This window comes from Lygodium microphyllum, chromosome 4 (assembly GCF_053477565.2).
Source record: "Lygodium microphyllum isolate KBCC chromosome 4, Lygodium_microphyllum_v1.1.10, whole genome shotgun sequence".
NCBI lineage: Eukaryota > Viridiplantae > Streptophyta > Polypodiopsida > Schizaeales > Lygodiaceae > Lygodium > Lygodium microphyllum.
In genome coordinates, this window is record NC_141138.1 from 767,679 (window position 1) to 793,858 (window position 26,180).

The 26,180-nt window shown below is 42.8% G+C and overlaps 1 protein-coding gene across 2 annotated transcripts in view; it reads left to right on the top strand.

Annotated features, from left to right (window-relative positions):
- LOC148036721 (mraW methylase family protein) overlaps window positions 1-25,776 on the top strand; it is a 41,418-nt gene extending 15,642 nt beyond the window's left edge. The window contains exons 2-6 of one of the 2 annotated variants that reach the window (XR_015690492.1): window positions 23,377-23,628; window positions 23,733-23,801; window positions 23,978-24,176; window positions 24,410-24,994; window positions 25,089-25,776. Coding sequence is in view for 1 of the 2 variants with exons in the window: in XM_087675600.1 (XP_087531726.1) it covers window positions 23,377-23,628; window positions 23,733-23,801; window positions 23,978-24,176; window positions 24,410-24,840 (951 nt within the window). In the remaining variant the exon portion in view is untranslated. Of the gene's footprint in view, window positions 1-23,376; window positions 23,629-23,732; window positions 23,802-23,977; window positions 24,177-24,409 lie in introns of both variants that reach the window. The other variant, XM_087675600.1, reaches the window with a different exon arrangement.
- The last annotated feature ends 404 nt before the right edge of the window (window positions 25,777-26,180 follow it).

The following is a 26,180-nucleotide window of genomic DNA, read 5'->3' on the forward strand; positions in this document are numbered from 1 at the left end:
CTGGAGCTTGATCAAATGTACAATCGGATGACCCTGATAAAGAGGGTTTCTTTGGAGGTACAGATGCAGACCTTGTCCGTAAATAAGTCTTCTTCGCTACGGGAGCACATTAACAAGCTAAGGCAGCTACAGATGCAGGTTCAGAATGCGGGGCAGCCGATTTCCTCCGAAGACATGGCGATCACACTATTGTCCCAGTTGCCGCCACGATTTCGGTACATTTTACTCTGCCCTTATTGCTTCGGGGCGAGAGTCTACTCTTCGCTGGGAAGAGTTAGTTCCTATGGTCTTGGACCAAGAGGAACAGTTAAAGGGACAGAATGCTTCCAAGTCGGAGGCGCTGACAAGTGAAGCCTCTCAGAAGAAGGGGAAGGACCAAAAGAAGAAGAAGGGGGATAACAAGTCCAAGAAGGACAAGGAGAAGGACAAGGACAAAGACTCCACATGCCATATTTGTGGAAAGACTGGCCATTGGAAGAAGGATTGCCCTGACAAAGACACGAAGGACACCAAGAAGAAGGACACCAAGGATTCTGGAGCGGTGGCTGTACCCTCATCAGCTGCATTTCTTCATCTAGCTGTCATTGAGGACGCTTCACCGAATGCTTCTGATGCTGCGATGACGGCTCCCCAAGCTCGAGAGTGGATTGTTGATAGTGGTGCCTCACGGCACATGACTCCTTAATCAGATGGTGTTGCCCATTTGCGACCCTCGCGTGGGCAGATTCTCATTGGAGACAGCTCTTCAGTTTCTGTTGCAGGTCGGGGTAAGATGCAGCTTATTCCGGATGGACGAGGTGGTACCCATACCTCAGAGGTTCTGCATGTACCAGGATTAGGGTACCATCTCCTTTCAGTTCATAAGATTTGCTCCCTTGGTCTTTTAGTGGAGTTTGATAGTACTACGGTACGCGTCCTTGATCGTGGATCGAGGAAGGTTCTCTCATCCGGATATGAGGAGAACGGCATTTACAAACTGAAGTCTTCCACCGCCCTCTCTACTCTTCTTCTTACCTCACAGTCACAGTCTGAGTTATGGCATGCTCGGTTTGGTCACCCGAACTATGACTATCTTCGGAGGGCGTCACGTGGACAGCTTGTTCGAGGGTTGCCGGATATAGTGGTGAGCCAGCAGCCATGTGTCTCCTGCATTCGGGGGAAGCAGCATAGAGATGCCATTCCCCACACAGCTTCGCGGCGGTCTACTTCACCGATGGAGCTAGTATCTACGGATCTATGTGGCCCTATGAGGAATGAGTCCTTGCGTGGGAGCTCGTACTTCATGCTGATTGTGGATGACTATAGCAGGATGACATGGGCCTACTTTTTGGCACTAAAGTCAGAAGCTTTCTCGCACTTCAAGGATTGGCTTCTCTTTGAGGAGAACCGATCAGGCCGGAAGTTGAAGACCTTGTGATCCGACAAGGGAGGTGAATTTGTGTCTAATGAGTTTGCTCGGTTTTGTGCAGATAGAGGAATTCACCAGGAGTTTGCCAATACCAATACTCCTCAAGAAAATGGTATTCTTGAACGGAAGAACCGCAGTGTGATCGAGATGGCGCGCACCATGATGGAGCACCGACAGACCCCTCAGGTTCTGTGGGCCGAGGTTGTGGCTACTGCAGTCCACATCCTTAATCGATCCCCTACTTCGGCCGTGGAAGGGATGACTCCATTTGAGGCTTATTTTGGGACGAAGCCAGATGTTTCTTACTTTCGGGTCTTTGGCTGTGATGCCTATGTTCACATTCCCAAGGCTCACCGTGATAAATTTGAAGCGGCTTCCCGAAAACAGGTATTTGTTGGCTACAGCTCCCAGTCCCAAGGCTACCGATTGTATGATCCCGTCAAGCGGGATGTGTACACTAGCCGTGATGTGCGGTTTGTGGAGGTTCCGGCTACTTCAACGGGTGAGGAGCATCCCGTTCTTGGAGATCCAGGGGAGAGTTGGGCTCCTTCTACAGTTCCACTGGAGCCCGTGCCTTTTGATTATGATTCTGTTTCTGACACAAAGTCTACAGTTCCACTGGACACCTCTGAGGAGTTACCACTGGTGGATATTCCAGAGTCTTCTGCTGATGGAGAACGACGAGGGGAGGTTCGGCCTTCTCCTCGCTGGGCCCGTGACACACTCCGTGATTCAGGGATCGAGGGGATTCCTGAGGAGTGGGGACCGCAGGATGGTCCGCGGCGGTCATGGAGGCACCAGGCACATTCTATGGAGCTGGTTTGCTCCAACTATTGTTTGATGACCCGTGTTATGCAGGATCGAGAGCCCACCTCCGTGAAGAAGGCTTTACAGTCCGCACCATGGAAGAAAGCTATGGAAGCTGAGTTGGAGGCTATTGAGAGGAATGGCACTTGGTCACTCGTGCCCCGCCCCTCGAAGCAGCAGGTGATTGGAGTCAAGTGGGTCTTCAAGACCAAATATCTCAGTGATGGTACTTTGGATACGCACAAGGCTCGCCTTGTTGCTAAAGGTTTTGCACAGCGCCCAAGGATTGACTGTCATGACACTTTTGCCCCCACCGCTCGTATGGCGACTATTAGAGCTGTTCTTGCTTTGGCTGGCCATAGGAGATGTGGCCTGTTTATCAGTTGGATGTGAAGTTGGCCTTCTTGAATGGTGATTTGAAGGAGGAGATCTATGTTGAGCAGCCTCCTGGCTTTGGTTCTTCAGATGGGAACGTCTACAGGTTGAAGAAGGCCTTGTATGGCCTCAAGCAGGCTCCGCATGCATGGAACGAGAAGATTGATTCGTTCCTCCAGTCTCAATTGGATTATCGGCAGTCCAAGGCCGATCCGCAGCTGTATGTTCACACTTCCGAGGATAGTTGTGTGCTGTTTGTCTTATATGTTGATGATTTGATTGTCACAGGTGATGATGTACAGCAGGTCCAGGAGACAAAGTCAGCTTTACATCGGACGTTCGAGATGACGGATTTGGGGCTACTCCATTTCTTTTTGGGCCATGAGATTTATCAGTCTCAGAGGGGGATCTTTATCTCTCAACAGAGATATGTACAGGAGCTCTTGGTGTCTTTTGAGATGGAAGATTGTCGGGCTTTCTCTACTCCTATGGATCCGAACTGGAAGGCCACTTCCCATTCAGCTTCTCCTTTGGCGGATGCGTCCCGCTATCGACAGTTGATTGGGTCCTTGATTTGGCTTCTCAACACCAGGGTTGATCTATGTTTTGCTGTTGGGCTCTTGGCAGGGTTCATGAGTGAACCTAAGTCGGTGCATTGGCGGGCTGCTCAGAGGATACTTCGGTATCTGAGGGGGACGTCTGATTTGGGGATTCATTACCCCGCAGGGACAGATGGGTCAGATCTTGTACTTGCAGGTTGGAGCGACTCGGATTGGGCCGATGACGTGGACCACAGGCGGTCTACTACAGGTTACTGTTTTACTTTGGGTGCAGGTGTTATTTCATGGAGTAGCAAGAAGTAGCCCACAGTAGCCCTTTCGTCTACTGAGGCGGAGTATTGGGCCGCGTCTTCCACCACATGCGAGGTTGTGTGGCTTCGGAGATTGTTGGAGGAGCTTGGGTGCCCCCAGACTCGTCCTACATTGCTGCGATGTGACAATGAGAGTTGCATTGCCTTGGCAAGGAACCTTGTTTTTCATGCCCGGACGAAGCACATTGAGATCCAGTACCACTTCATCCGAGAAAAGCTTCTGGATGAGACCATCACTATGGAGTATTGCAAGACGGAGGATAATCTTGCGGATTTGTTTACGAAGGCGCTTCCTCAGGCTCTACTTTGGCGACATTCCCGATCCCTCAGGCTTCTGCCCTGTCCAGGCTCTGAGAGGGGGTGTTAGAGATCATAGCCTGTCTGGCAGCAGCAGGGCAGCTGCACAGTCGGACTGCCACGTGGCAGTCCGACTGCCTGCAGCCCAGTCGGCTGCATTTAATGCAGCCGACGTATTTCCTGGCTGCGCCCTATTTCTGGCGCCTTATTTCATGGCAGATTTCGGCTATTTATAGTCGACACTTTCAACAGTCTGGACACACTTCTCTGATGCAGATTACAGACCGGTGACGCGCAGTTTCTGTCTCTGTTCACAGATTTCAGACAGCAGACAGTGCAGACTGCAGCAGACTTCGAGGTGGACAGTAGGTTGCATCGTCGAGGTGGAGACAGGCAGTCCAGCGCACTGCGCCCTTGTATATCTTTGTATTCAGCATTCTTTATACAACAGATCTTCATCGTCCACTGTCTCTCTCTCCCTTCTCTCTCTGCGTTCTCTCTCTCTCAGTCCTAGGCTTCCGCACCGCTGCACTCTGACACTACATGACCATTACAAGGCTAGACTTGAGCTACGCTGTTGGTCTTGTGAGTCAGTTTATGCAAGTACCTAGAAAGCCACATTTGGATGCAGGCAGACGCATATTGAGATATGTGAAGTCCACATTACATTATGGACTTTTCTACGAGGCTGGTACAGATGTACAGGTGTTTGGATACACAGATGTAGATTGGGCTGGTAGTATGTCTAATAGAAGATCTACCAGCGGATACATGTTCTCTCTTGGTAGTGCAACAGGTTTGGAGTAGCAAAAAGCAATCTGCAGTTGCTTTGTCGAGTACAGAGGCTGAGTATAGAGGTGCTGCTGTTGCAGCATGTGAGATAGTATGACTACAAAAGTTAATGGCTGATTTGGATGTGCAGGTGGAAGGTCCAATTGTCATTTATTGTGACAACATGAGTAGTATACAATTGGCTAGGAACCCTGTGTTCCATGCCAGGACAAAACATATGGAGGTACACTACCACTTTGTGAGAGAGAATGTACTAACAGGTGAGATTGACTTGGTGTATGTCAGCACATAGGATCAGATAGCTAACATCTTCATGAAGGCATTGGGTATAGAGAAGCTTCAAAAGTTTCAAAGCTTACTTGGAGTTGCAGAGATGCAGTTGAGCTTGAGGGGGAGTGTTGAGATGACAAGCTTAACACACGCGGACACGCGGACATTGATGATGGACCGCCTGGTTAGATGGGTCCACATGTCTACACTTAGCACGTCGGTGGTCATTATGACTCTCACATGGCCACTGACTCATTACTTATTATATTCAGGTTGTTACACCTATTTACAGCTGGCATAGTTATAGCGCCAGTCGACTAGTGTAGTCGGTTATGCATTGTTTGACTTAGTAGGCCACTTTCCTTTATGTTGTATCTTATCTATACTTTGTGTACATTGTAAAGAGTGTAGAAGAAGAAGAAGAAACCAACAAGAAAACGTTTTGGCCTCCATCTCTCCTCTTGTCTCTTGAGTGAGCTTCTTCTTGTGCATTCTGCGTGTGTTTGGCACAGCATCTTGAGCAAATCCCCCCACCATGCGATTCTTGACAATATGGACCATTGTAACCACACATTTGCAAGTCTCGTGAGTCCCCCTCCCCCCCTTTGGGAAATAGTAAACCATATTGTTGTGTTCCTTGCAAATATGGAAAAAGGCGCTTAATAGCTTGCCAATGTAGTGTCCTTGGACTGTACATACATCTACTAACCTGTGATATTGCATTCTATATGTTAGAATGAGTGTTGCACAAATAGATAAGACAACCAATAGCCTAGCTATAAATAGCAAAAGATTTTGTGAATTGACTCAGTGGGGATATCATTTTGATGTACCGGCCACTAGATCTCTAGTCAGGGTGATGTGGAGTCATCAAATGAGAATCTGACACTATGGGGATATCATTGTGGTGTACCGGCCACTATATCTGGAAACAGTGATGTGGAGTCACATGATGATAGACTGCCATGTTTCACAGTTAGAACATACATGTGTTAACATTGTGTTCAGTACACAATGTTGACTGATAGCATGTATGTGTTGTACATGTGCTGCCAAGTGTAAGTTCACTGGGTTAGCTGGAAGCATGTATGACATTCATGCAAACGAGGACGTTTGCGATTTCGAGAGGGAGGTATGTCACAAGACTGTGACAACTATTACCTTTTTGTTGATTTCTTTATTACATATTTTATTTGGTTTTTCTTTTTGGAAAGATCCCTCTTGAAATCTAAACGCCTGAGTTTCATGGCTAGTATGTGAAACGGACAAGAATGTCTAGTGAGTCAAGACTGGACAGTTAAGGTTCAGTACAAGTCTGGGAGAGACTGATGGCACTGTAGATTGACAAGCCTGGAAGAGACTTGTGAAAGTGTATATGGACAAGTGTGTTGAAGAACTAGCCTGGAAGAGACTAGTTCAAAGTGAAGATGGACAAATCTTTAAGAGATTAGTCCATGTGGGGTCATCAGTGGAAATTCACTTTCAGTTGAGCTACATTACAAATTTGGATGTAGCCATAGTCTGCAAAGATGGTCAGAAGACTAGTGGGATGCAGTGGAAGCAACTCCTAAAATTTAGGGAGTTACTATTTTTGGACCTCAGAATCTGTTCGCATCATTACCTTCGTTTTTGCAGGAGGATCAATCTTCTAGTCTGTGCCGGGGTCAAATTCTGCACCGAGCATGGAGAATTTTAGACCGGAAGGGGAAATATCCTACAGTGCTGCCACTTGGCACACATGTGTGCATTTACCTTTTCAAAAGAGGGCTGGCGTGCAGTTTTTTGATGGTTGGAGGCTCATTTGTGAGGAACAGCTGCAAATGGAGAGCTCTTGAGAGCTGGTCTACCTTGTCTATGGTGCACAGAGGACTGAGCTTGCTTCCTACTCTCTCTCTCTCCCCTTGACAATATGGTTATGCTGCAGAATCAAGGGCCTTTCTTCTGATTCAGGTACAGCTGTGTGCGAATATGCTGTTTTTGCATGAGGCAAGAGCCTCCTTTCTCCAGGAACAGGAGCAGTTGTATGCTGTCCCAGCAGGGACAGGTGAGGGTGGTAACCTTACCAAGTAAGTGTCTGAAACAGCACTGAATCAGTACTGTTTTTGGACTGTTCAGAGGTTAATTCAGAGCCCAATTGATGTCAGAGTCAAGGGGCACTTGGCCCAGATGATGCAGGACAGTGCAGGGAGCAGTATGAACTGAAAACAGGTTTCAGAACAGGTCTGAACCAGTAATTACAGTGGGCTGAACAGTATAGGGAACAGTATGAGTTGTAAACAGGATTCAGAACAGGTCTGAACTAGTAAATACAGCAGGTTGAAATGGTCAATTCTGCACTCCAACCAGAAGATTCAAACTTGGGCAGAGTTTCCCCTCCTGGTCAACTTGATTTGGGTCAGTAAATGTATTGTTATGCTGTCAAATTTCACCTAGAATAGGTGAAAGACATCCCATTGTACTTTCTCTTTTTAAAAATAAAGAAATACCGCAAGGGGTGCCTAACTTAGGGGCCAACAGGGTGTTTGTGTTGCAACAGGAGCATTCTAGCTTCCTGTATGTCTTCTTGATTCTGTGTCTTTAAGTTCAAGTAAAGTGGGCGACTGTTAAATTGGATGAAAGCATTTATTTATTTTGGTTGTACACTACCGCCTTTCCCAGTGAACATGCCAGTTACAGAAAGCAGAAAATAAGGAAGAGAAATCTGCACTGACTGAAATGAATGCTGAATACAAACGGGAAGGCGGAAGGAGACTGATCAGTCCCTGCACGCAGCCCACAGCGTCAGTGAGGGCACCAGATCAGGCTGATGATGATGGCAGCACCACCACGGGGGAGGAGTGTCGGAATCTGCAAGAAGACAAGTGATCAAGTGGGGAGGGGGGCTGCCTATAAATAGGCAAAAGGACAAACCCTAACCCTAACCCTAAAATGGACGCAAACCCTAAAAATGCCCTAAAATGGGCGCCCCACAACAGTGACCAAAAAGTGGCCGGGCAGCCAGTGGCTGCCCACTAAAAGAGGCCCAAAAGAAATACACATCCTAAGACAGCTAGTCAAGAGTGACTAGCCTCCCCCATCATAACATATGACAGACATGTCAGAGCTCCTAATGTCCTCGTCTGACTCAGACTGAGGCTCACAGGCAGGAGATGACAAGGCATGACAAACATGACTGCTAACACTAGTGCCTCCACAGCCGGTGACTCACATTGCTTCTGTACTGTCTCATGTCTTGGTATATGGATTCCATTTCCCGAGCATACATCTGAGTTCTCATCTGTATTGTGTTCTTTCTTTCTCTTTCTCTTTTGCCTTGTGTTTTAGCAGTTTTATGTTCACGCTTCCATTGCTGCATCACTTCTGACGTGGTAACAGGCGACCTATTTGACCTGCGTTTTCTAGAGATTTGCCATCACCTGCTGTCCAACACCTCCTGCTGCCTGTGTTTTCATCATCAGGCTGCTGGTGACAGCACCCTACACCTGTTTATGCAGTGCGCAGCCTATGTTTTGCTGTTTTCAGCACTATTTTGGACTGGGCGACTGACAGAATAGACCGTTTTTTGCTGTTTCTGGCAGTTTTGAACTAATTTTTTGACTTTGTGCAGCAGATTTTGGCTTCTTTAGATCAGATTTTGGGTTATACTGTATGTGAACTCTTGCTTTTTGCAGTATGTGCTTGTGGTTTGGCTGTGTTCCCTCTCCAAATACCTTCTTTTCTCTACTTCTGCTTTACATTCTCTCCAGATGGCTCCTCTGTGCACATCTGTTGATGATACGCTACATGGAGATTCTTGTGAGGCTTTTGCAGCTTTAGAGAGGGGTTTGAAGATAAAGAAGTCAAAGGCCCAGCATTACCATTGTGGCAAGAAAGGCCATTTAAGAAAGGACTGCAACGAGTTAAAGGCTTCCGGGAAGAAAAAGGAGCAGAAGACGGAGCGGGATGCGGACTCCTGCGACGAGTCCTTATCTGCCTGAGATTCCAATTTCGATCCTCCGGCCAAGGCAAAGTCCAAGGTGCGACAAGAATCCTTTTCTTCGGATCATGGGAAGGGCTTAGTGGCCCCTATCTCAGCTGCTTTCTAGTGGTGGTGATGAGGTCATCCCTCATGACTCTCCGGTGCCAGAGAGGGAGTGTGAGAGGGTGGTGAGATGGGGCAGTTGCGTCTCATCTATATTTCTATATAGATGCACAGGATCCAGAGAGGGACATCCCTGACGCATTGACCGAAGTCTGGCAGGTATAAATTCTGGAGCTGGGGTTGACATCTAGGTTCATGATGGGCTGGTTATTTGACAGAGAGCGAGTGGCTTTCGTCTGGAGCTCACATGAGGGGACACTTTGGCAGTTTGGCCAAAGAAGGAGAATTCATGGTCATTTATGCACTGCGGCATTGGTGACAGAATGGTCACGTATGCTACATTAGAGGCATTGTTGACACACATTGAGAGCTGCTATGATCTTCTTTATCTTCAGGAGCTAGTACGATCGACATCGACATCAGGTTTTCTCCGAGGCTCCTTGGTGGTGGCTTGTGTACCCACTACTTGGGTATCCATGGTTCTACTATGATGGGCATTGTTGTATGTACTATGATGCGACATTATCATTGTATATTGTATTGTGTCAGATCACCCATGATTTGAGAGAGGGTGTTAGCAGATTAGTTAGTTCATGGTTGAGTTTGTACATGTGGTACAGCAGGTTGGGCATAGAGATATTTTAGGCATTTTATTTGCCAACATTTATTGTGTTTTGGCATTATTTGCAGCCAATCGGCCAATAGACCAATCATATTTTTGGCATTTATTTGGCCTATATATTGTCAGGCTCCCTCCTCCACATTCATTCATCACTTGACAGTTCTTGGAGAGAGAGAGCAGGTGCCAGTGCCTCCACAGCCGGTGACTCACATTGCTTCTGTACTGTCTCATGTCTTGGTATATGGATTCCATTTCCCGAGCATACATTTGAGTTCTCATCTGTATTGTGTTCTTTCTTTCCCTTTCTCTTTTGTCTTGTGTTTCAGCAGTCTATTATAGCTTATGTTTACGCTTCCATTGCTGCACCACTTCTGACAGGGGATGCCAAAATGAAATAGGGGATGTCCCCTATCCTGTCCCATGTCCTGGTTGTTCCTTACCCCTTTCCCTTGTCATGTCTCCTTATAGGGAATTTTTTTTTTGGGGGTGGTTTATTGTTGGGTTTTTTTTGTGGGTGAGTTTTTCATTCTTTTTCAAAGGACTTCCCCTTTTGTTACACATACACATACAAAATCAACATACTCTTGTATGAAGCCATATCAAATCAGCCCACATTACACATGCAGTTTTTCTACACCGGGAAATATACGTATGCATGCATACACCTGTACATATTCTTTAGTAGTATACATTCATCCATACATCCACCCACCACATCACATGTATACATTTTAAAATGCTATTTATCCATGCCGTCCCCTTTTTTGTCCCACCCCCCATCCCCATTCTCGTCCCATGTTCCATGTTACCATGGGCCAAAACGATAGGTGGAAATGAGCTAGGCAAGCTAAGCCAGCAAGGGAGACTGCCCTTGGGGACTGCCATGGGAGATGTTGCGAATATGGTGGATCTAGAGTCCATACTTACATCGAAACGCGTTTCCTAAGGTGGAAAACATATGAAACGGGTAAAAAACGTTTCTTACCTTTTTGAGGCATCTTTTATACATTAAAAAAAAAGGTCAACGGTTGGAAAGTGATGTTTTGGTGCAAAAAAGTGTACCTTATGATAAAAGTGCATTTTCCCTTATGAAAGCACGTGAAAGTGGAAATTTTCTCCTTGTAGCCATGCCTTCTATTTAAACCTTGGGATTTATGAATTTGTCAAAAGTGGTGTAGCAATGGATGCATAGATAAGTGCTGAAATAAATTGTTGAATAGAAGATAGAAGAGAAAGAAAACAAAAGAACATTGCAAAGGAAGAGAACTCAGAGATGTGCTCGGGAAATGGAATCCATACACCAAACACGAAATAGTTGCGTACAAGAGTGAGTCGATGGTCACATGGACATGGGCACTAGCTCCTCTCTCCAGCAGAAGATCACCTAAAGAATGATGGATTGCATGAGAGTTGGAGTCTAAGGAAGAGGATGACTTGTCGGAGAAGTTTACACCTTGCTTCTTTTTCTTCTCCTCCTTCTGTCGTGAGGCTGCTAACTCCTTGCAAGTCTTCCACAAGTGTCTCTTCTTATCATAGTGATAACATGGGGCCTTCCCGTCACCCCTCTTTGAAGTTGTAAAGGCCTCACTGGAACCTCCATAATGAGACAGAAGCCTCCCTTGTAAACGCAAAGATGCCTCATGCTTAAGCAACATTGAGGACGTGTGAAGCTCATAGGTGTAGAGGATGTTTGTCCCCTCAAAGCATTTGCCACTCCATCAATCTCGGTGGGGGGTGGGGGACCTTGTAGAGTATTGTTCCCACCAGATGTGCCTTTGGAAGGGTAGACTGCATGTGTCGAAGCTGGTCATGTACCTGTGTAACATGGAGCAAAAATGACTGAATGGTGTCCTCAGACTCAAAGTTCATTTGCTAAAGCTGTCCATAGAGGGTCACTGCATGCATGGTGTAAGGTGCCTCGTACAACATCTGAAGCTTTGACCATACTTTTGGAGATGCCTTGTAGCAGGTAACCACCGGCAGGACTTCTTTAGAAATACACTGAAGTTAGCGTAGAATACACACGTGCATTGTCCAAATCCCATGTAAGTACAACTTCCTCATGGTTGTCCTCATCAAAATCGTTGGGAATAGAACAAGGACGTTGGGGCTAAGGAATAGCTACCAAATCGGCTTCTGCACAAACTAGGCTTTCATCATAGCACTCCATGTAAGATAGTCAGGTCCATGTAACTTGTCATCGATAGAAGTGCATGGAGGAGCCATCTGGAGAAGAAAAGATAGATAAAAGAAGGTAGACAAAGGGAGAAGACAGCCAACCAAATAGCACAGACTGCCCAAAAATAGAGTTCATACGCAGAATTCACAAGCCAACCATGAAAATCAAATGCAGAAAATAGGAAACAACCAACAAACACTGTCAGTAAAGAGAAGATGCTATTGCCCAATCTCCAGGAGCAAGATTTGCAGAAAACACAGCAGCTGCTAATGAAAAGGCAGAGTAAGCAGCATTAAATGTAGACGACCTGCAGAAAATGCAGCAAATAGGGAAAACACAGGCAGCTGGTGCAAAAACGCAGCCTTCAGAGAATGAGAGACAGGGCGATGGCAGTAGACGACAATGCCAAATCAGGAGGGGGTAGAGTCGGCTTGTAATCAGTTAGTCCGTGGCTGTTTGCACTCTACAAACTTATGACAAGCTTATGATGAATCTTCGAGCTACGAGATATGACAGCTTGTACTCGTAATGCAGCAAGCACAAGCGCTGCTGCAGCTACTGATGAGGATCTACTTGAGAGTATTAGAGACTATTCATCCCCCATGGACTAGCATTTCTTAGGTTACCATTGGTGCAGTCAGTTCTCTCGGAGGTACTCTGGGAGGGCATTATTCATTATTCTTGTTAGTTAGTGGGCATTTTTGGCAAACACAATGTAATGGTAGTTTGTCAGGTAGGTGATGGTGCCACTTGGTAGCTGGAGGACTGATTGCTGATTATTTTATTCATTTATGATGTAGTTGGCTGTTTTTGATGAGGTCGGCCAGCTTTTGTTGGCCAATTGCATTTTATTGCATTTTTTTCCCTATTTAGCCCACTTGGTAGTTTGCTCTACACACTTAGTTTTTAGGTGCTGGTGGGAGAGATTCGGCTTGAGGAGATACATCTACAGCCCTGCCCTTTTCATTTCAGCATCCATTGACCCCAAATTTTTGCATTCTTCTATCGCTTTTCTCTCCCCCTTTCTCTCGTGTTCATTTTCTTTCAGTCTTGTCCATACATTTCCGCATTTGCTGACTCTGCCATGGTATTGGAGCAACGTAGAAGGGCTGATTGATTGTGGGCAAACTTGATCGGGAGGATTCTTCGTGACAAAAGTTTGAGTTTTCAGCTTGAGGAGGCTGCGTGAATAGGTTGTGCATGGAGTGAAGTTGCTGTTTTTTGCTGGTCCTTGCTGTTCATGAAGGAGAAAAGGTTGTGTTTTCAGCCTTTTGTTGCAGATTTTGAGTTTTCATTGCCTTTGGCTGGTGAAACTTTTTGAGGATGAGAGGAGGAAGCCCTAGCAAGCACTGACATCGTGTGTGGAGTTGGAGTGGTCTGGCCTTGTTTTTGTGCAGGTCATTCTACTTACAATGTAGAAAAAGGACCAAAAGAAGAAGAAAAATGACAAATCAAAAAACAAAGAGATGGATTTTACTTGTCACATTTGTAGCAAGACAGGTCACTGGAAGAACGATTGCCTTGACAAGGAGAAGAAGGAGAAGTCTTCAAAGGATTCAGGAGTGATGGCTACTCCCTCATCAACTCTCTTCCTCCATTTGGAGGTGATTAAGGCATCAATCCCTAGGCTTTTAATACTCTGCCAATGGCCCCACACTCTCGTGAGTGGTATCAAAGTGAAGCAGTGTGGATGCGTATGACAAAGACAAAGAGTGAGCAGAGAGAGAAGAGCTGTAAACTAATTGAATGGTTGAGACCCAGTCTCCAAAAACGTTTTCTCAGTTTCTATGGGAATTTTTGCCAAGTGGCAGCCTTCTAAACTCAATTTTCAGCATTATCTAGCCATTTAATTAAATTTTAAAATTAAATAATCTTGAAAATTAAGTTCAATCCTTTTGACCCTACCCAAAATTAAATGTGCCCATTTGTAATTAAATTGGCTAGGCTATTTGCAACATGGGGTGATCCTTAACCTCTGTTGACCCTTAGAGTAGAATTAATTAACTAATTAATCCTAGTCTCTATTATCACCATTGACACTTACTAGCCAAACCATTGCCCTAGGGTTCAATTTGATACCAATTGACCAACAAAACCTTGTCGGTATAACTTATCACAATTTTTTCCTTTGACATCTATTGCATTTATTGGGGTTCTTTGTTGAGAATAGCAAATGATGCTTGATATAGAGGCTTGTCCATAAGTGGTTTTGTATGAGAGATATGACAAAGATGTATGCTCTAGAAGCTCTAGGAAGAGATGTCCAAAATCCCATAAGCATAGAGAAGAAAAGTGGTACTATCCAAAAAGCTATAAAGGCATGTACTTGATACTCATTTCAATATAATGGTACTATTAATTTGAGTCACTCAAGATTGTGTTTACGAGTCCAAGCTAATCTATCTTAGAATCTAATTCACTTGAGTTAGAATTCCTCATTCGTAGATATTATTTTTCTTATTGGCTAATAGGACAGGTGCACCAAAAGGAGAACTACTGGGCTTAATGAGTCCTCGGGTTAACAATTCTTTAACTTGGGCTTGGATTTCTTTTTGTTCAATTTGATTGTGTCTATAAGGTGTTTAACATGGTGGTTGAGAAGGATTAAATCTATTTTATGATCTTCAGGACGTATAGGTAGTAATCTAGGTGGTAAGTCAACAGCAAAATAATCTTTAAATTGTGAAAGAAATTGTGCGTGCCTAGGATGCATCTGATTTTCCTTAGTTTCAATTTCATTTACCCATACTAAATATGATTTGCTATTGTCACGAGGATGTGAAATTTTGAGATGCTTTAATCTTGCTAGTAACATTTGATTAAGTTACTAATCAAATGTGCAAGGTTGTTTAGCACATGTGATGCACATGGCAGTTATTTCATGGGAGCGGGCCAAGGATCCCGAGGATGCAGTGGGTGTTAAAGACAAAAGTTGTGTTAAGTTATGTCAACTGGGTTTCGGTGGTCAATTGGTGCCAGGTTGGATCTTAGGACAATTGTTTGGCCATTAATTGTCAGTGTAGCATTAATTAATTAATTAATGCTAGTCTAAGGGTCAACAGAGGTTGGGAACCACTCCAAGTTGCAAATGGCTTAATCAATTTCATTCCAGATAGGCATGCTTAATTTTGGGCAGGGTCAAAAGAGCTGAAATTAATTTTCAGAATTAATTAATTCTGAAAAATTAATTAAATGGCTGAAAATGCATCAGGAAGGCTGCCACTTGGCAAAACTTTCCCATGCAACTAGGGAGAAGACTGTTGGAGGGTGGTGGAAGCTGAATGGTAGCCATTTGGAGCTTAATGGAGGGAGAGGAGGTGATCAGATTTAGCTCTGAGAGGCGACGACGATTGATCACGTGCCGCAATAGGACAGGGGACAGTAGGTTTTCTGTTCCACCTCAAGAGAGGCGGCGGCAGGAGAGGAGGGCTCGTTAGCGAAGCTGTGTTTTGTCCCTCTTTTGAAGTTGTTGGTGCCATCAAATTTGTCATCAGAGCTACGAATCAGAAGATACATTTCAATTGATTTTCTCTCTTTCTACAGCATTCTCTCATCTCCTCCAGTTTATGCTCAAGTATTCTTAGCAATTCTCAGCCATGGGTAGCAGAGTACAGCCAAATTTGGTGGACAATAGAGAGTTTATTGCTATAAATCCTAAATTACAGCAGTAATTAGGTTTTAGCAGCCACCTTGGAACTTGTGCTATCAGTCAAAGGCAGTGTACATTGAAATCAGCACTGGAAATTCGTGGAATTGTGAGGATTTCAGATGCTAGTCCATCTATTGTGAATTTGAGGCAGCATTTGACCAGTTGGGGTTCCATTAGAGCAAGTCCTGGGTGAATATCAAGAAGCAAAATTTGCCCGAATGCTTTGCTGATTATTGGAACAGCAAGGGGCTTTTGAATCAGCCAAGGAGATTGTGAAATCTCGGCTTGTAATTTATTCATCAGCAATTGAAATTAAAGAAATACCGAAAGGGGGCCCAGTTTTGGGGTCAACAGGGTGTCCATTGTCTAAGTTTATGAATGTAAAGTGAGCATTTCAATTTATGTTCATTTGCTAATTGCTGTAATTAAGTGCTTAATTAGGTTAAATCACCCTATCCGAGAAGGAAGGCTGGTTTCAGCTACCTTTTCTTAATGCACGTTTAGCTTGTATGTGACTAAGCAATGAAAAGTTATCTAAAGTGTGTGTACCATGTAATGTGATTTGTTTCCGTTAGAATGAATTTTCATTGAATATGTGGAATAATCTATATCGGGATTATATTTGTGATTCCAAGGCATTCCTAAGATAATGTCACTAGCTTGCAAAGGCACAACCAAGAAATTTCTGTGCTCAACATAATCACCAATTTTAATTTCTAAATCATGAATTTTTTGTGTATCATTGTATCTAGTACCTAAGAATGTAGCTTTTATGTGATAATGAGTTGGAACAGTACAAAGTTCAATTCTTTGATCAATTTTGCAGAAATAAAATTATGTGTGCTCCCATCATCATGCAAAACAATCTTTTTGTGACCATGTACAAGATATTTCATCGTTAATAATGAATGAGGATTTGACATACATGGTAAAGTATCTGAAGTAGTACCGATATCATCATCATCTTCTATGGAATCTTGCATTTTTTCATGGTCTTTATCGTCAGTCGCTCCCAAGTAGTTGATGTGAATAATTGGCTTTTTGAATTGACAATTCACCGCTGGGTGTCAAGGTTGATGACACTTGAAGCAAACTATAGGCTTGGCTTTGGAAATAGTATTGATAATGGCTGGGAGTTTAGGTATATTGGGATTTGGCTGAAGAGAAGGCTTAGGATTTGGATTTGTGTTTGTTGGTAAAAGAAGAGGTTGTATCCAAGGTTTACGGAAAGAAGAAGGAACAAAGCGATTTTGATTGAATCTTTGAAAGTTAGAATTGAATTGCTTTGTACCGAAGCTACCGTTAGTTGGAAATTGTTGCGATCGCTTCTCTCGTCCACAAATTTTGTCTTCAGTATCATGGGTTGAAGAAATCGCATCCTCTAGAGTCGTTGGCTTGAACATGTTCATCTCCGCATAGAAGTGACCAAGCAAACCAGACATATACTTGCACTTGCACTTGTGGATCGCCTCAGGTACATCTTCAAACATTCGAAGTTGCAATAAGGTATTCCAGAAACGCTCAGTGTATTGTGGAATAGGCTCACAATCTCTTTGTTGCAGAAGATCCCACTATTTAATTGTTTTTTCATAAAATTGAGGTGGAAGAAAATTCTGTAAAAATTTCTTTTGAAAAGCCTCCCAAGTAGAAGGATAATCAATACTCTTGCGGATAACAGTCTATCATAGCGATGCTTTGTCCACTAAATGGTTAGTGACACATTTGAGTTTATCTTTTTCGGCATACTGTTCTTCATGGAAATAATCATCAAACTGACTGATAAAAGCGAGAACAGTTTTTTCGTCACGTAGCCCATTAAAAGTACGGAATTTGAAAATTCTTTTACTTATCTTGGTTTCTTTCTTGATATATTGTGCTTTGAGTGTCCACTAAATGGTTAGTGACACATTTGAGTTTATCTTTTTCGGCATACTGTTCTTCATGGAAATAATCATCAAACTGACTGATAAAAGCGAGAACAGTTTTTTCGTCACGTAGCCCATTAAAAGTACGGAATTTGAAATTTCTTTTACTTATCTTGGTTTCTTTCCTGACAGATTGTGCTTTGAGTGTCTCATCGATCGTATGTTGTATAATATCTTTGGATTGCGGTCCATCTTGATCGACAGTGGATCGTTAAAGAGTAGCTAGTTGAGCTTGCAAAGTTTTACGTGCTCTTTGTTCCTCTTGAAGTTGCATCATAATTAGGTTCAATTTTTGCTCCATCGTTGGTTTCGGTAAATCATCTTTGGCCGTAAAATCTTCCATGGTTTGATAAGACATCTTGTAAAATTTCAAACAACCTCACACACTCGAAATCTTGTTAGAGGGATGAGCGTAGCTCAAAGTTGGGTTTACAAGGCTTGCTTTAAAAAAAAAGAGGGCTTTTTACGATCTTTCTTCTTTGCGGTTACGGTAATTGATGAAGGTTTTCTTCCAAGCGGGAAGTAGACTATGCGTGTCAGTTTACTTATTGGAAATTGTCTCTGTTACAGCGCAGGTACAAATAGGGGCTTGCTGGAGTTGCAAAATCAGTTCGAGATTGATTTGGGAAAGAGCTCTGTGTGAATGCTTGCTAAGGAGGAATCTAAAGGTTGAATTTTGAAGCTTTAGAAAGCTTAGTAATCTTAAGCTTTAAAGAAAAAGCTTGAATTTTTTTGAGGATTAACGTGACAAGACGGCGGTATGTTGACGTCGGATTCAACGGCAGTGAGTACGTCCTACCGCCGCAGACGTTTGAATTGGAGAAATTAAGCTTTTTGTAAAGCTTATTAAGCTTTATAATCTCCAATTGAATAATGACTAATGAAAGTCTCTGCTTCTCTGAGAAAAAAAAAGGTCTTGATAATGGAGCTTCCCGAGTGGTCCTCTGTCGCTAGAGAGTAGTCCTTCGTGATCCAATAGTACAGCAGGGGGTTCTTTACCGCCAAGAACATGCTGATATTGATGGTTCGTCGCGAGATTGACTGTAGAGCCCGTTTGTTCCAAGAGCTTCGCTTTCGCGCGAGATGGTAAGCGATTAGAAGCTCTTGATCTCAGCTTCGCTCTTATACCATTGGTGCGCAAATCAGATGCTGGATGTGTACGTAGCGAGCGTTGGAAGGTCCCCATGCACGACATGAAGAAAAGAGACAAATTGGATACAATCTCTCTCCATGCTTTGTATGAGCGTTTCACAAGGCATGTATTTATAAATTTATTCATTTTAAAGCTAAAAAATAGCCCAATTTTTATAATTAGCATGCTTTGGCTTTTGTGTTTGCTTTTGTCCAAATAAAGAATAAAGCAGTTGGATGTTCCAAAAGTCGGGCTGTGCTCAAATACAATGTTCGATAATGAAATATTTAAACTGTGCATCCATGTGCATACAAAATAATAAATGTCTGTCAAGCGCTTTAATAAATAAACACGCTTAAATAAATATTAGCACCACGCTTTTAATGATAAGGTGCACGTCCATCAAAAATGATAATTTCTTCTAGGTAATTTGAATACACGCTATCGCCCAATGCTTCATAACGCCACTGCTGCCTGCTCTACACATCAACTGAAGCATTCACAATTGTTTGAAAATAATTACATTAAACCGACAAAAGTGAATACCTAGTAGTCTTCAACTACAAAATAAATAAATAGGTTGGAACTCTGTCCTAACCTTAATTTAATACGAGTGCACTCTAAACTCATAAACGTCCATTAATTTAAAAATGTGTTTTGCGGAATCACCCGTTGTGGAATCACCCATGTGCACATTAAATTAACATGACACCTGAAAAGGACAGGCGTCCCCGTCAACTTCTCACACAAGGAATTCACCTTGTGTACGAGCCCTGGCAAATAAATATAGTTTTACGGAATCCACAACAAAACCTCACGGAATCCACCATGGAATAAAAAACTCACAGGATCCACCGTGGTCCCACAGAATCCATCATGGAATATGTCTCCTGGCATTAGAATTAGGGTTTTTAGGGTACCACTGAAACTCTCTCAAACTGCTCCTCTTTTTAGGGTTTTTCATTAATTAAGTGTGTTTTGGGGCTGTTTAAGAATGCTAATCAGCTGAAAAGCGTGTTTTAGCTCAACAAGTAGAGGCCGTGCAAGAGCAAAATGCAAATCTGATTTTGATAAATACAGCTGAAAGGGTTGCAATACGTGGATGGTGTTGGCAGGATTCGTCACAGACAACACGCTCCTCTTCAAGATCTCTGGCTCCCACATGTGGCTTTGATACCACGTGAGAGTGCACATTGGAAAGAGAAAAATGAACATAAAGAGGAGACAAAGAGAGAATGCAAGAGGGAGAAGGAACAATGTGATTGCAATGGTTGAAGGTATAAGGTTGCAATAGTCAGCCCCAATACACAACTCTACACGTCAATGTGGGCGGCGCTAGATGGTAGTAGCAATATGAGAGAATGCGGAGGGCTGGCTAATCATGAAGGGTCAATGATGGATAATGAAAGTGGAAGGGCAGGCTGCTTGTATATAGGCAAAAAAGTAGTAAAACCCTAAATATGGTTGAAACCCTAAAAATGGCCAGAAGTGACAAAAAAGAAATACACTGATATGTCCTCCATGTAAAGTGTCTAAAACACATAAAACGACAAAGGAAGACAATGTTGGAGCTCCTAATGTCCTCGTCTGATGACTTAGATTGAGGTTCACAGGCAAGAGATGACCGCACAAGACACACATGACTGCTAACATATTTGAGGTCTAGATGATGTAGAAGGATCTACATTGATCTTCTTTATGCAAAAAGTAGTGTCCTCATAGGAGACACATGAAGCTCGTTGTTGGCCATTTTGGTTGATGACCCTCCCTTGTGTGTATCATGCAAACATGACATTGTCCACATGGTATAAACAGATGTAGTGATTCCAAAAAAAATCCTTAATAGCTCAAGCAAAATAGTTTCTCCCTTAGTGAGAGCTTGTTGGTGAACTATGGTCTTTTGTTTTTATTCTTTGGGTTGGAATATGAAAAAAAAACTTCATGTAAAGCGTTTTAAACCTTATCTTGAATGGATAAGGTCAATAAGTCAAGCTACCACTTGAGAAGGTAATGATGCCGATTGCCGTGTATGAAGAATGGCTAAAAGGAGAAGTGCAAATAGGGCCTGCAGAGTATTAAGGTTTTAAACCGTAATGAGGATATAAGCTTAAAAGCTTATAATGAATCAGTCAGTACCGATGATTGTCAAATTTGTTGTGAAGGGCGCTGAGTTGACTTGGAGCTGGATGTGGGACTGGAGTTGCAAATGTCGGGGAGTGCTGAGTTGGCATGTCAATCAGTAGTGAGGCAGCTCATTGTGGATGTTGTGCTGTGAGCAAGAACAGCAGCAATAAAAAGAGATGTTGACAAGAACCTTGTTGAGGAATTTCTGCTGAAGCTCGCCAGAGTAATGACCGGCTTTTTGCATGCTATTGATTGTGCTTGGATGTTGTGTTCAAGCAAGTAGAGAAATATGCAGCTAATGATGACATGGAGTTCACTAGGTTTTCTTTCTAAGGGCCACCCTAGACACAACCATAGAGAGATGCAGAGCCTATTGCCCATGCCCAACTAGCCCACACCCTCGTAGGAGGCATCATCTGCAGAAATAGAGGATACTACATTGCCATCGATACCATACCTTGCCACTTCAGCCTCTCTATGCTAGATAGACCCATGAGAGATCTTGGGATGAGAGTGCCTCCTGAGTAGTTCCACATTGTATCTGGCTTAGATATCATTTTGTACTGATTAACTGTTTATTGTTTATTGTTTATTTTCCATTTAGTTAGTCAACATTAGATGACAACTATTTTGGGACTGGGGAAATTTCGTGACTTTTTAGATGTAACTTTTTGGTTTCATAGATCGATTTGGCATTTTGTAGACATTAATATAACTTTCTCTCTCTTTTTTTTTCGTAAAAACTTCTCTCTCTCTCTCTCTCTCTCTCTTTAAAAAAAAAAGTAGTTAATAGCCACGGGGTTGTAGCGTAAGTAGTTTGAGTGTTCGGATGTGTGAGTTCAAACCTTGGGTATGCTCTGAGGCATCTTTCAAATTTCAAGCCTCTCTCTTTCAAAAAAGAAAAGAAAAACCTAGTTTAAGGGTAGGTGAGTAGATGGAGAGGATGATGAGTAGCAAAATGTAGGTGGAAAGGATTAAGTCCCTAATGATGAACTACGGACAACATAATAGTGAACTAAGTGCACAAGCTTAGAGCTGTGTGCCTTGATACTGTGTTGGATTTTTCATATCCACACATGTTTATGAGCTTGAGAACATAGCTATGGTGGATGATACCTTAATACTTGTGATTGTGTGAGAGAGTTTGTGTGTATGTGGAGATGAAAAAAGAGATCAAGACACAAGTTACGTGCAAAGTAGAATGATCTTCATATTGATAAGAGTTCTAGAATAGAGATCAAGTGATTACAATGTGGGATAGAGCCTCTTTTATAGGCATAGACAAGTGGTTTTGACTATATCATTGATGACCTCAAAGCCACATGGGGTAGGTCCAACCAACACCTCACATGGGTGTAAATATCTCTCTCATGGGCTAAGTACATCTCCCCTTTTTTCCACCAAATAGGGGAGGATTCACATTAGCCGGTTAGAAGGGGCATATTTCAACAGTCTTGTCATTATTGTATATCTTATTGTACTGATCACGCATGATTTGGGAGAGGGTGCTAGCTTTTGTACATGTCATGGTGATTGTGGCTTATGCTTAACGGCTTGGGTGGCGCATTCCATCCATTTGGGCAGCACATTGACTAGTCAATTTGGCGGGGCAGCTATTAATGGGCTGCACATACATAATGTCTGGTGGCATCTTCTCTCAGCTGAACCAATTGGTTTGGTCCCTTTTCACCTGGCCGACCTCCTCAGTGGCTTTTCACATGGGCTTTCATATAGCCTACTCCTCCTCACTATTTATTCAGTTCATGGAGATTGGAGGGAGATATTGGGAGTATTGCTGCTGGTCACATCCAGAGCTGCTTACCCATGATCATGTACTTCGTTCTCGTTCTTGATGTCATGGATTCCATTGCCCATTCCTTTCTTTCACTATTCATTATATTGTGTTCATGTTTTATGTCTTATGCATCTGCCACCATTGTACATTCTTACAGATTGGTGTGGCCAGGAATCCAGGTTCTGTGAAGTCAACATGAATACACATTTGGTTTGTTGATTATTCAATCTACTTCTTTCTCAACTGTCTTGGATGCAAGAAAGGCTGGCCTCTTGACAGCTATCAGGAGGATATTGTGTTTGATTGGCCACACCCGGCAGTAGATTGAGGAGGATATAGCCCAGTATGCACTATTAAGTGCATAGAAGCTCGAGGCAACAATATCTTGCCTTGTGATTGTATTGCACATGGTCTACTCTAGCGAGGGCACAGTAATTGACCTGCTGGAGAGGGATCACGACTGGAGAATGATTGATTATCATATATCATGGTTCATCTATGTCTTGACAATGTTATATTACACTTCTCAATGTAAGATACAGTTGGATTGGTGAAATGCTTGTATTGCTGGAAGAAGAAAAAGGCTTGCCCAAGGCTGTAAGAGTTCAATGGTTCAAACTTGGATTCTTGCAAAGCTTGAAATTAAGACAAACAAGTGTCAGTTGTAAATGAAATGTACAGTTAGCAATTTTGTTGAACTTTAAATTATTTAGAGTTGGATTGGGAAACATAAAATGGAAGTATATTGGAATTTGGGATGAAGGAAAATGCCTTTCCAAAGATGTTAAGGCTTTGATGGTTCAAATTTTGGATCCTCGCAAATTGTTGAGACATATGAGCATCCAGGATGTTGTATATTGGAATGTGCTGTTGGCTTGTGAATGCTCAAACGTAACATGTGAGCCAACTTGATAACGAGAAAATCCTGTAAAAAGTGGCCTTTCCACACAATATAAAAACTTGCTATATATATTTTTTCGCTGTGCTGAATATCTGATAACATACAGTTCTTATGGAGTTCTGTTGCACTGTTGTTTGACCATCTGCAGATTATAAAGAGTCATAAGGAAATGGAAACATTTGTTGGTCTGGATGTGGATCCTGTGGCACATTCAAAGGCTACTGTACAGCTGAAACATGTCATCGAAGTCAGACGCAAGACGCTTACTTCATTGCCTGAATTGACACTACATATGCGATTGATAAATTTTAAGAGTGTGAAGACTGTCATAGAGCAATTAGGTCTATCAGAGCGAGGAGTGGATGGCATTTTGATGGATTTAGGCATGTCCTCAATGCAGGTCTACATCCATTCTTTTTTTTAATACAGGTTAGGCTAAACTTATGTCTGTCTAGTGGCTTGTGTCTTCTATGAGTCTGTGAGTTCATGGCATGTTTATTGCAGTTGCATGGTGCAAAGAGAGGCTTCAGCTTACAACATGATGCACCACTGGATATGCGCATGGACCCCTCTGTAAAATTTCTATAGCTGAATTTCATTTTGTTGGGCTATGACTGAACGATTCTTGTTACATTTGATAGTTTAACACTTTAATAATGTTATATATCGTGTACTTGCAAAATAATTTCGAATGTTACTCTCCGTTTAATTAACTTCTCTAGCTTAATGTAGTGCTCCCTCTTTTGCAGTCCTTCTTGACAGCGAAGGATATCCTGAATAACTGGCCTGAGACAGAGATAGGGCGCATTCTCCGTGAGTATGGGGAAGAGAAGCAATGGAGGAGGCTTGCAAAGAAAATAAGCGAGGCACAACTAGCTGGGGGCATACATTCTACATTAGAGCTGCTAGAGCTGATTCAAGCTGCGCTTCCACTGAAATTTTCTCCAGGTTGGGTTTTGTTTGTCTTTTCCAAAACAAGATGGGGCTATGATGGGAGTTTGTAGTCTTGTAGATATTTTGGTGAAGAGCTTGTAAAACAACAATGCACCTTGTGGTCGAAGGCATGCATTTGTTTATTTCTGGCTGTTGTGTGAATTTGTAGATATAGTGGTGAAAAGCCTCTAAAACAACGATTTACCTTTCGTCAAATGCTCATGGCAACGTCCTGTTTGATGTCCCAGGACGGCCTGGATGGAAGAAGACTGCTATTCGAGTATTTCAAGCTTTGAGAATTGCAGTGAATGATGAGTTGGCTGCATTGGAAGCAGCTCTACCTGATGCATATGAGTGCTTGAATCCTGGAGGTCGCATGGCGGTGATATCTTTTCATAGCCTAGAGGATAGACTTGTTAAACAGTTTTTCCTGAGGGTTGCAGGCGAAGTTACAAAGGTGAAGCTGAGCAAGCCTAAGTGCAAAGAATGTCCTGACAGGGACAATTCAAATGGCATCATTATGCACGAAGTAGAGAGTAGTAGTAAAGGCAGTAACAGGATTTTGGAAGGTAGTCATGCCCTAGTGCTGACAAGAAAACCTATCATTGCAAAGACGGAAGAGGTTAAACAGAATCCAAAAGCTAGGAGTGCAAAACTGAGGATCTTGGAGAAGAAATGATAATGCATTTATTTCCCGCTCACATGGTTACCGACAGGTGGGTTTTAGGTACAGACGCCCGTCTTTCAAAAGAAACAGGTTGTTGGACTGCTGGTTTCTGAAGGCCAGGTCCAGCAGAAAATCGTAACTGAGCAGGTCTTTGAGCTGTTCCAAGGTTGGTGATCCCACTGCATACTGCCTTGTATTCTCCGTGCATTTCCCAAGCTGTGTTTTCTAATGTTCCTGAATCAAGGGCTGTCTGAAAACAGACAAAATTAGATCGATGAAGATCCAGAACTTGGCCTCAACCAAGCAGAATTCTTTCATAGAGGCTATCTCAAAGTCCCAGAATCAGAGAGACTATCTGAGAGTCCCAGAACGAGCAGAATCACAACCAAGCTGGATATAGAGATATGTCTGTGGCCACAGTAGGGAATTGATGTGTCCAAATATGAAGATTAGAGTAGTTTTGCCAGATAAACACAAAGCTTCTGGGGGGGTTGGGAACAAAGAAGCTCAATGTTGCGTGATGAATAGCAATGCTGGCATGTTGTATACTGACAAGCGATGCTGCAGTGACTTCCACGTAATCCCAATGCAGCTGCAGATCACATTGCGCGCTCTCGACACGGCTTTGTATTGTCCTGCCATATAGATTTAAAAACGTAACTAGTGGATTATCTATTACTGTTGTAAGTTTTTTTCCCTATAAAAATATATTGAGGGTCCATCATCCTTCACTTGCAACATTTGTGGCTCACGCCCTTCGACGTCCTCAATGTATATAGACACCCATGTCTCTTGTCAAGACTAAACCATTCATTCTTTTGCATGCTCCATCATCGGTACTCCGACGCCAGGCAGAGAGTTTGCCTACAAATAGCTCTTCACCTTAAAATTATTCCCCTTACATTTGTGTTAAGACTATGAGAGGTTTTTTAAGGACCAATTTTTTCCTACTCTATTTGCTAAGCATTTCTTTGTTAGACTTTTAAATATGTATGTGCCTTTTGTATGATACAATCCCTCATACTCCTTGAACATGTGTGTAATTATTCTAATCAAAATAAATCAAATCAAGTGTACATTTTCAGAGCCAGTGTATGGCTTCATAGAGGCTAGTATATTTTCACATATCTTCATGTTTTATTTATGCAAAATGTCATAGCTACACATTGCTACCAAAGGATTCCAAAGTTTCATGTTGGGCGTTTGTCTTTAGGTTCATTTTATGTTGATAGGCTTTTGGGACAAATCTCTTCGTGTCAATACGATCCCATGCAAATATGTCTAATAAACTCTACAACATTCCAAGTAACTACTATTCAAAGTTCTTATGAACGTTAAAGATGATATTTATA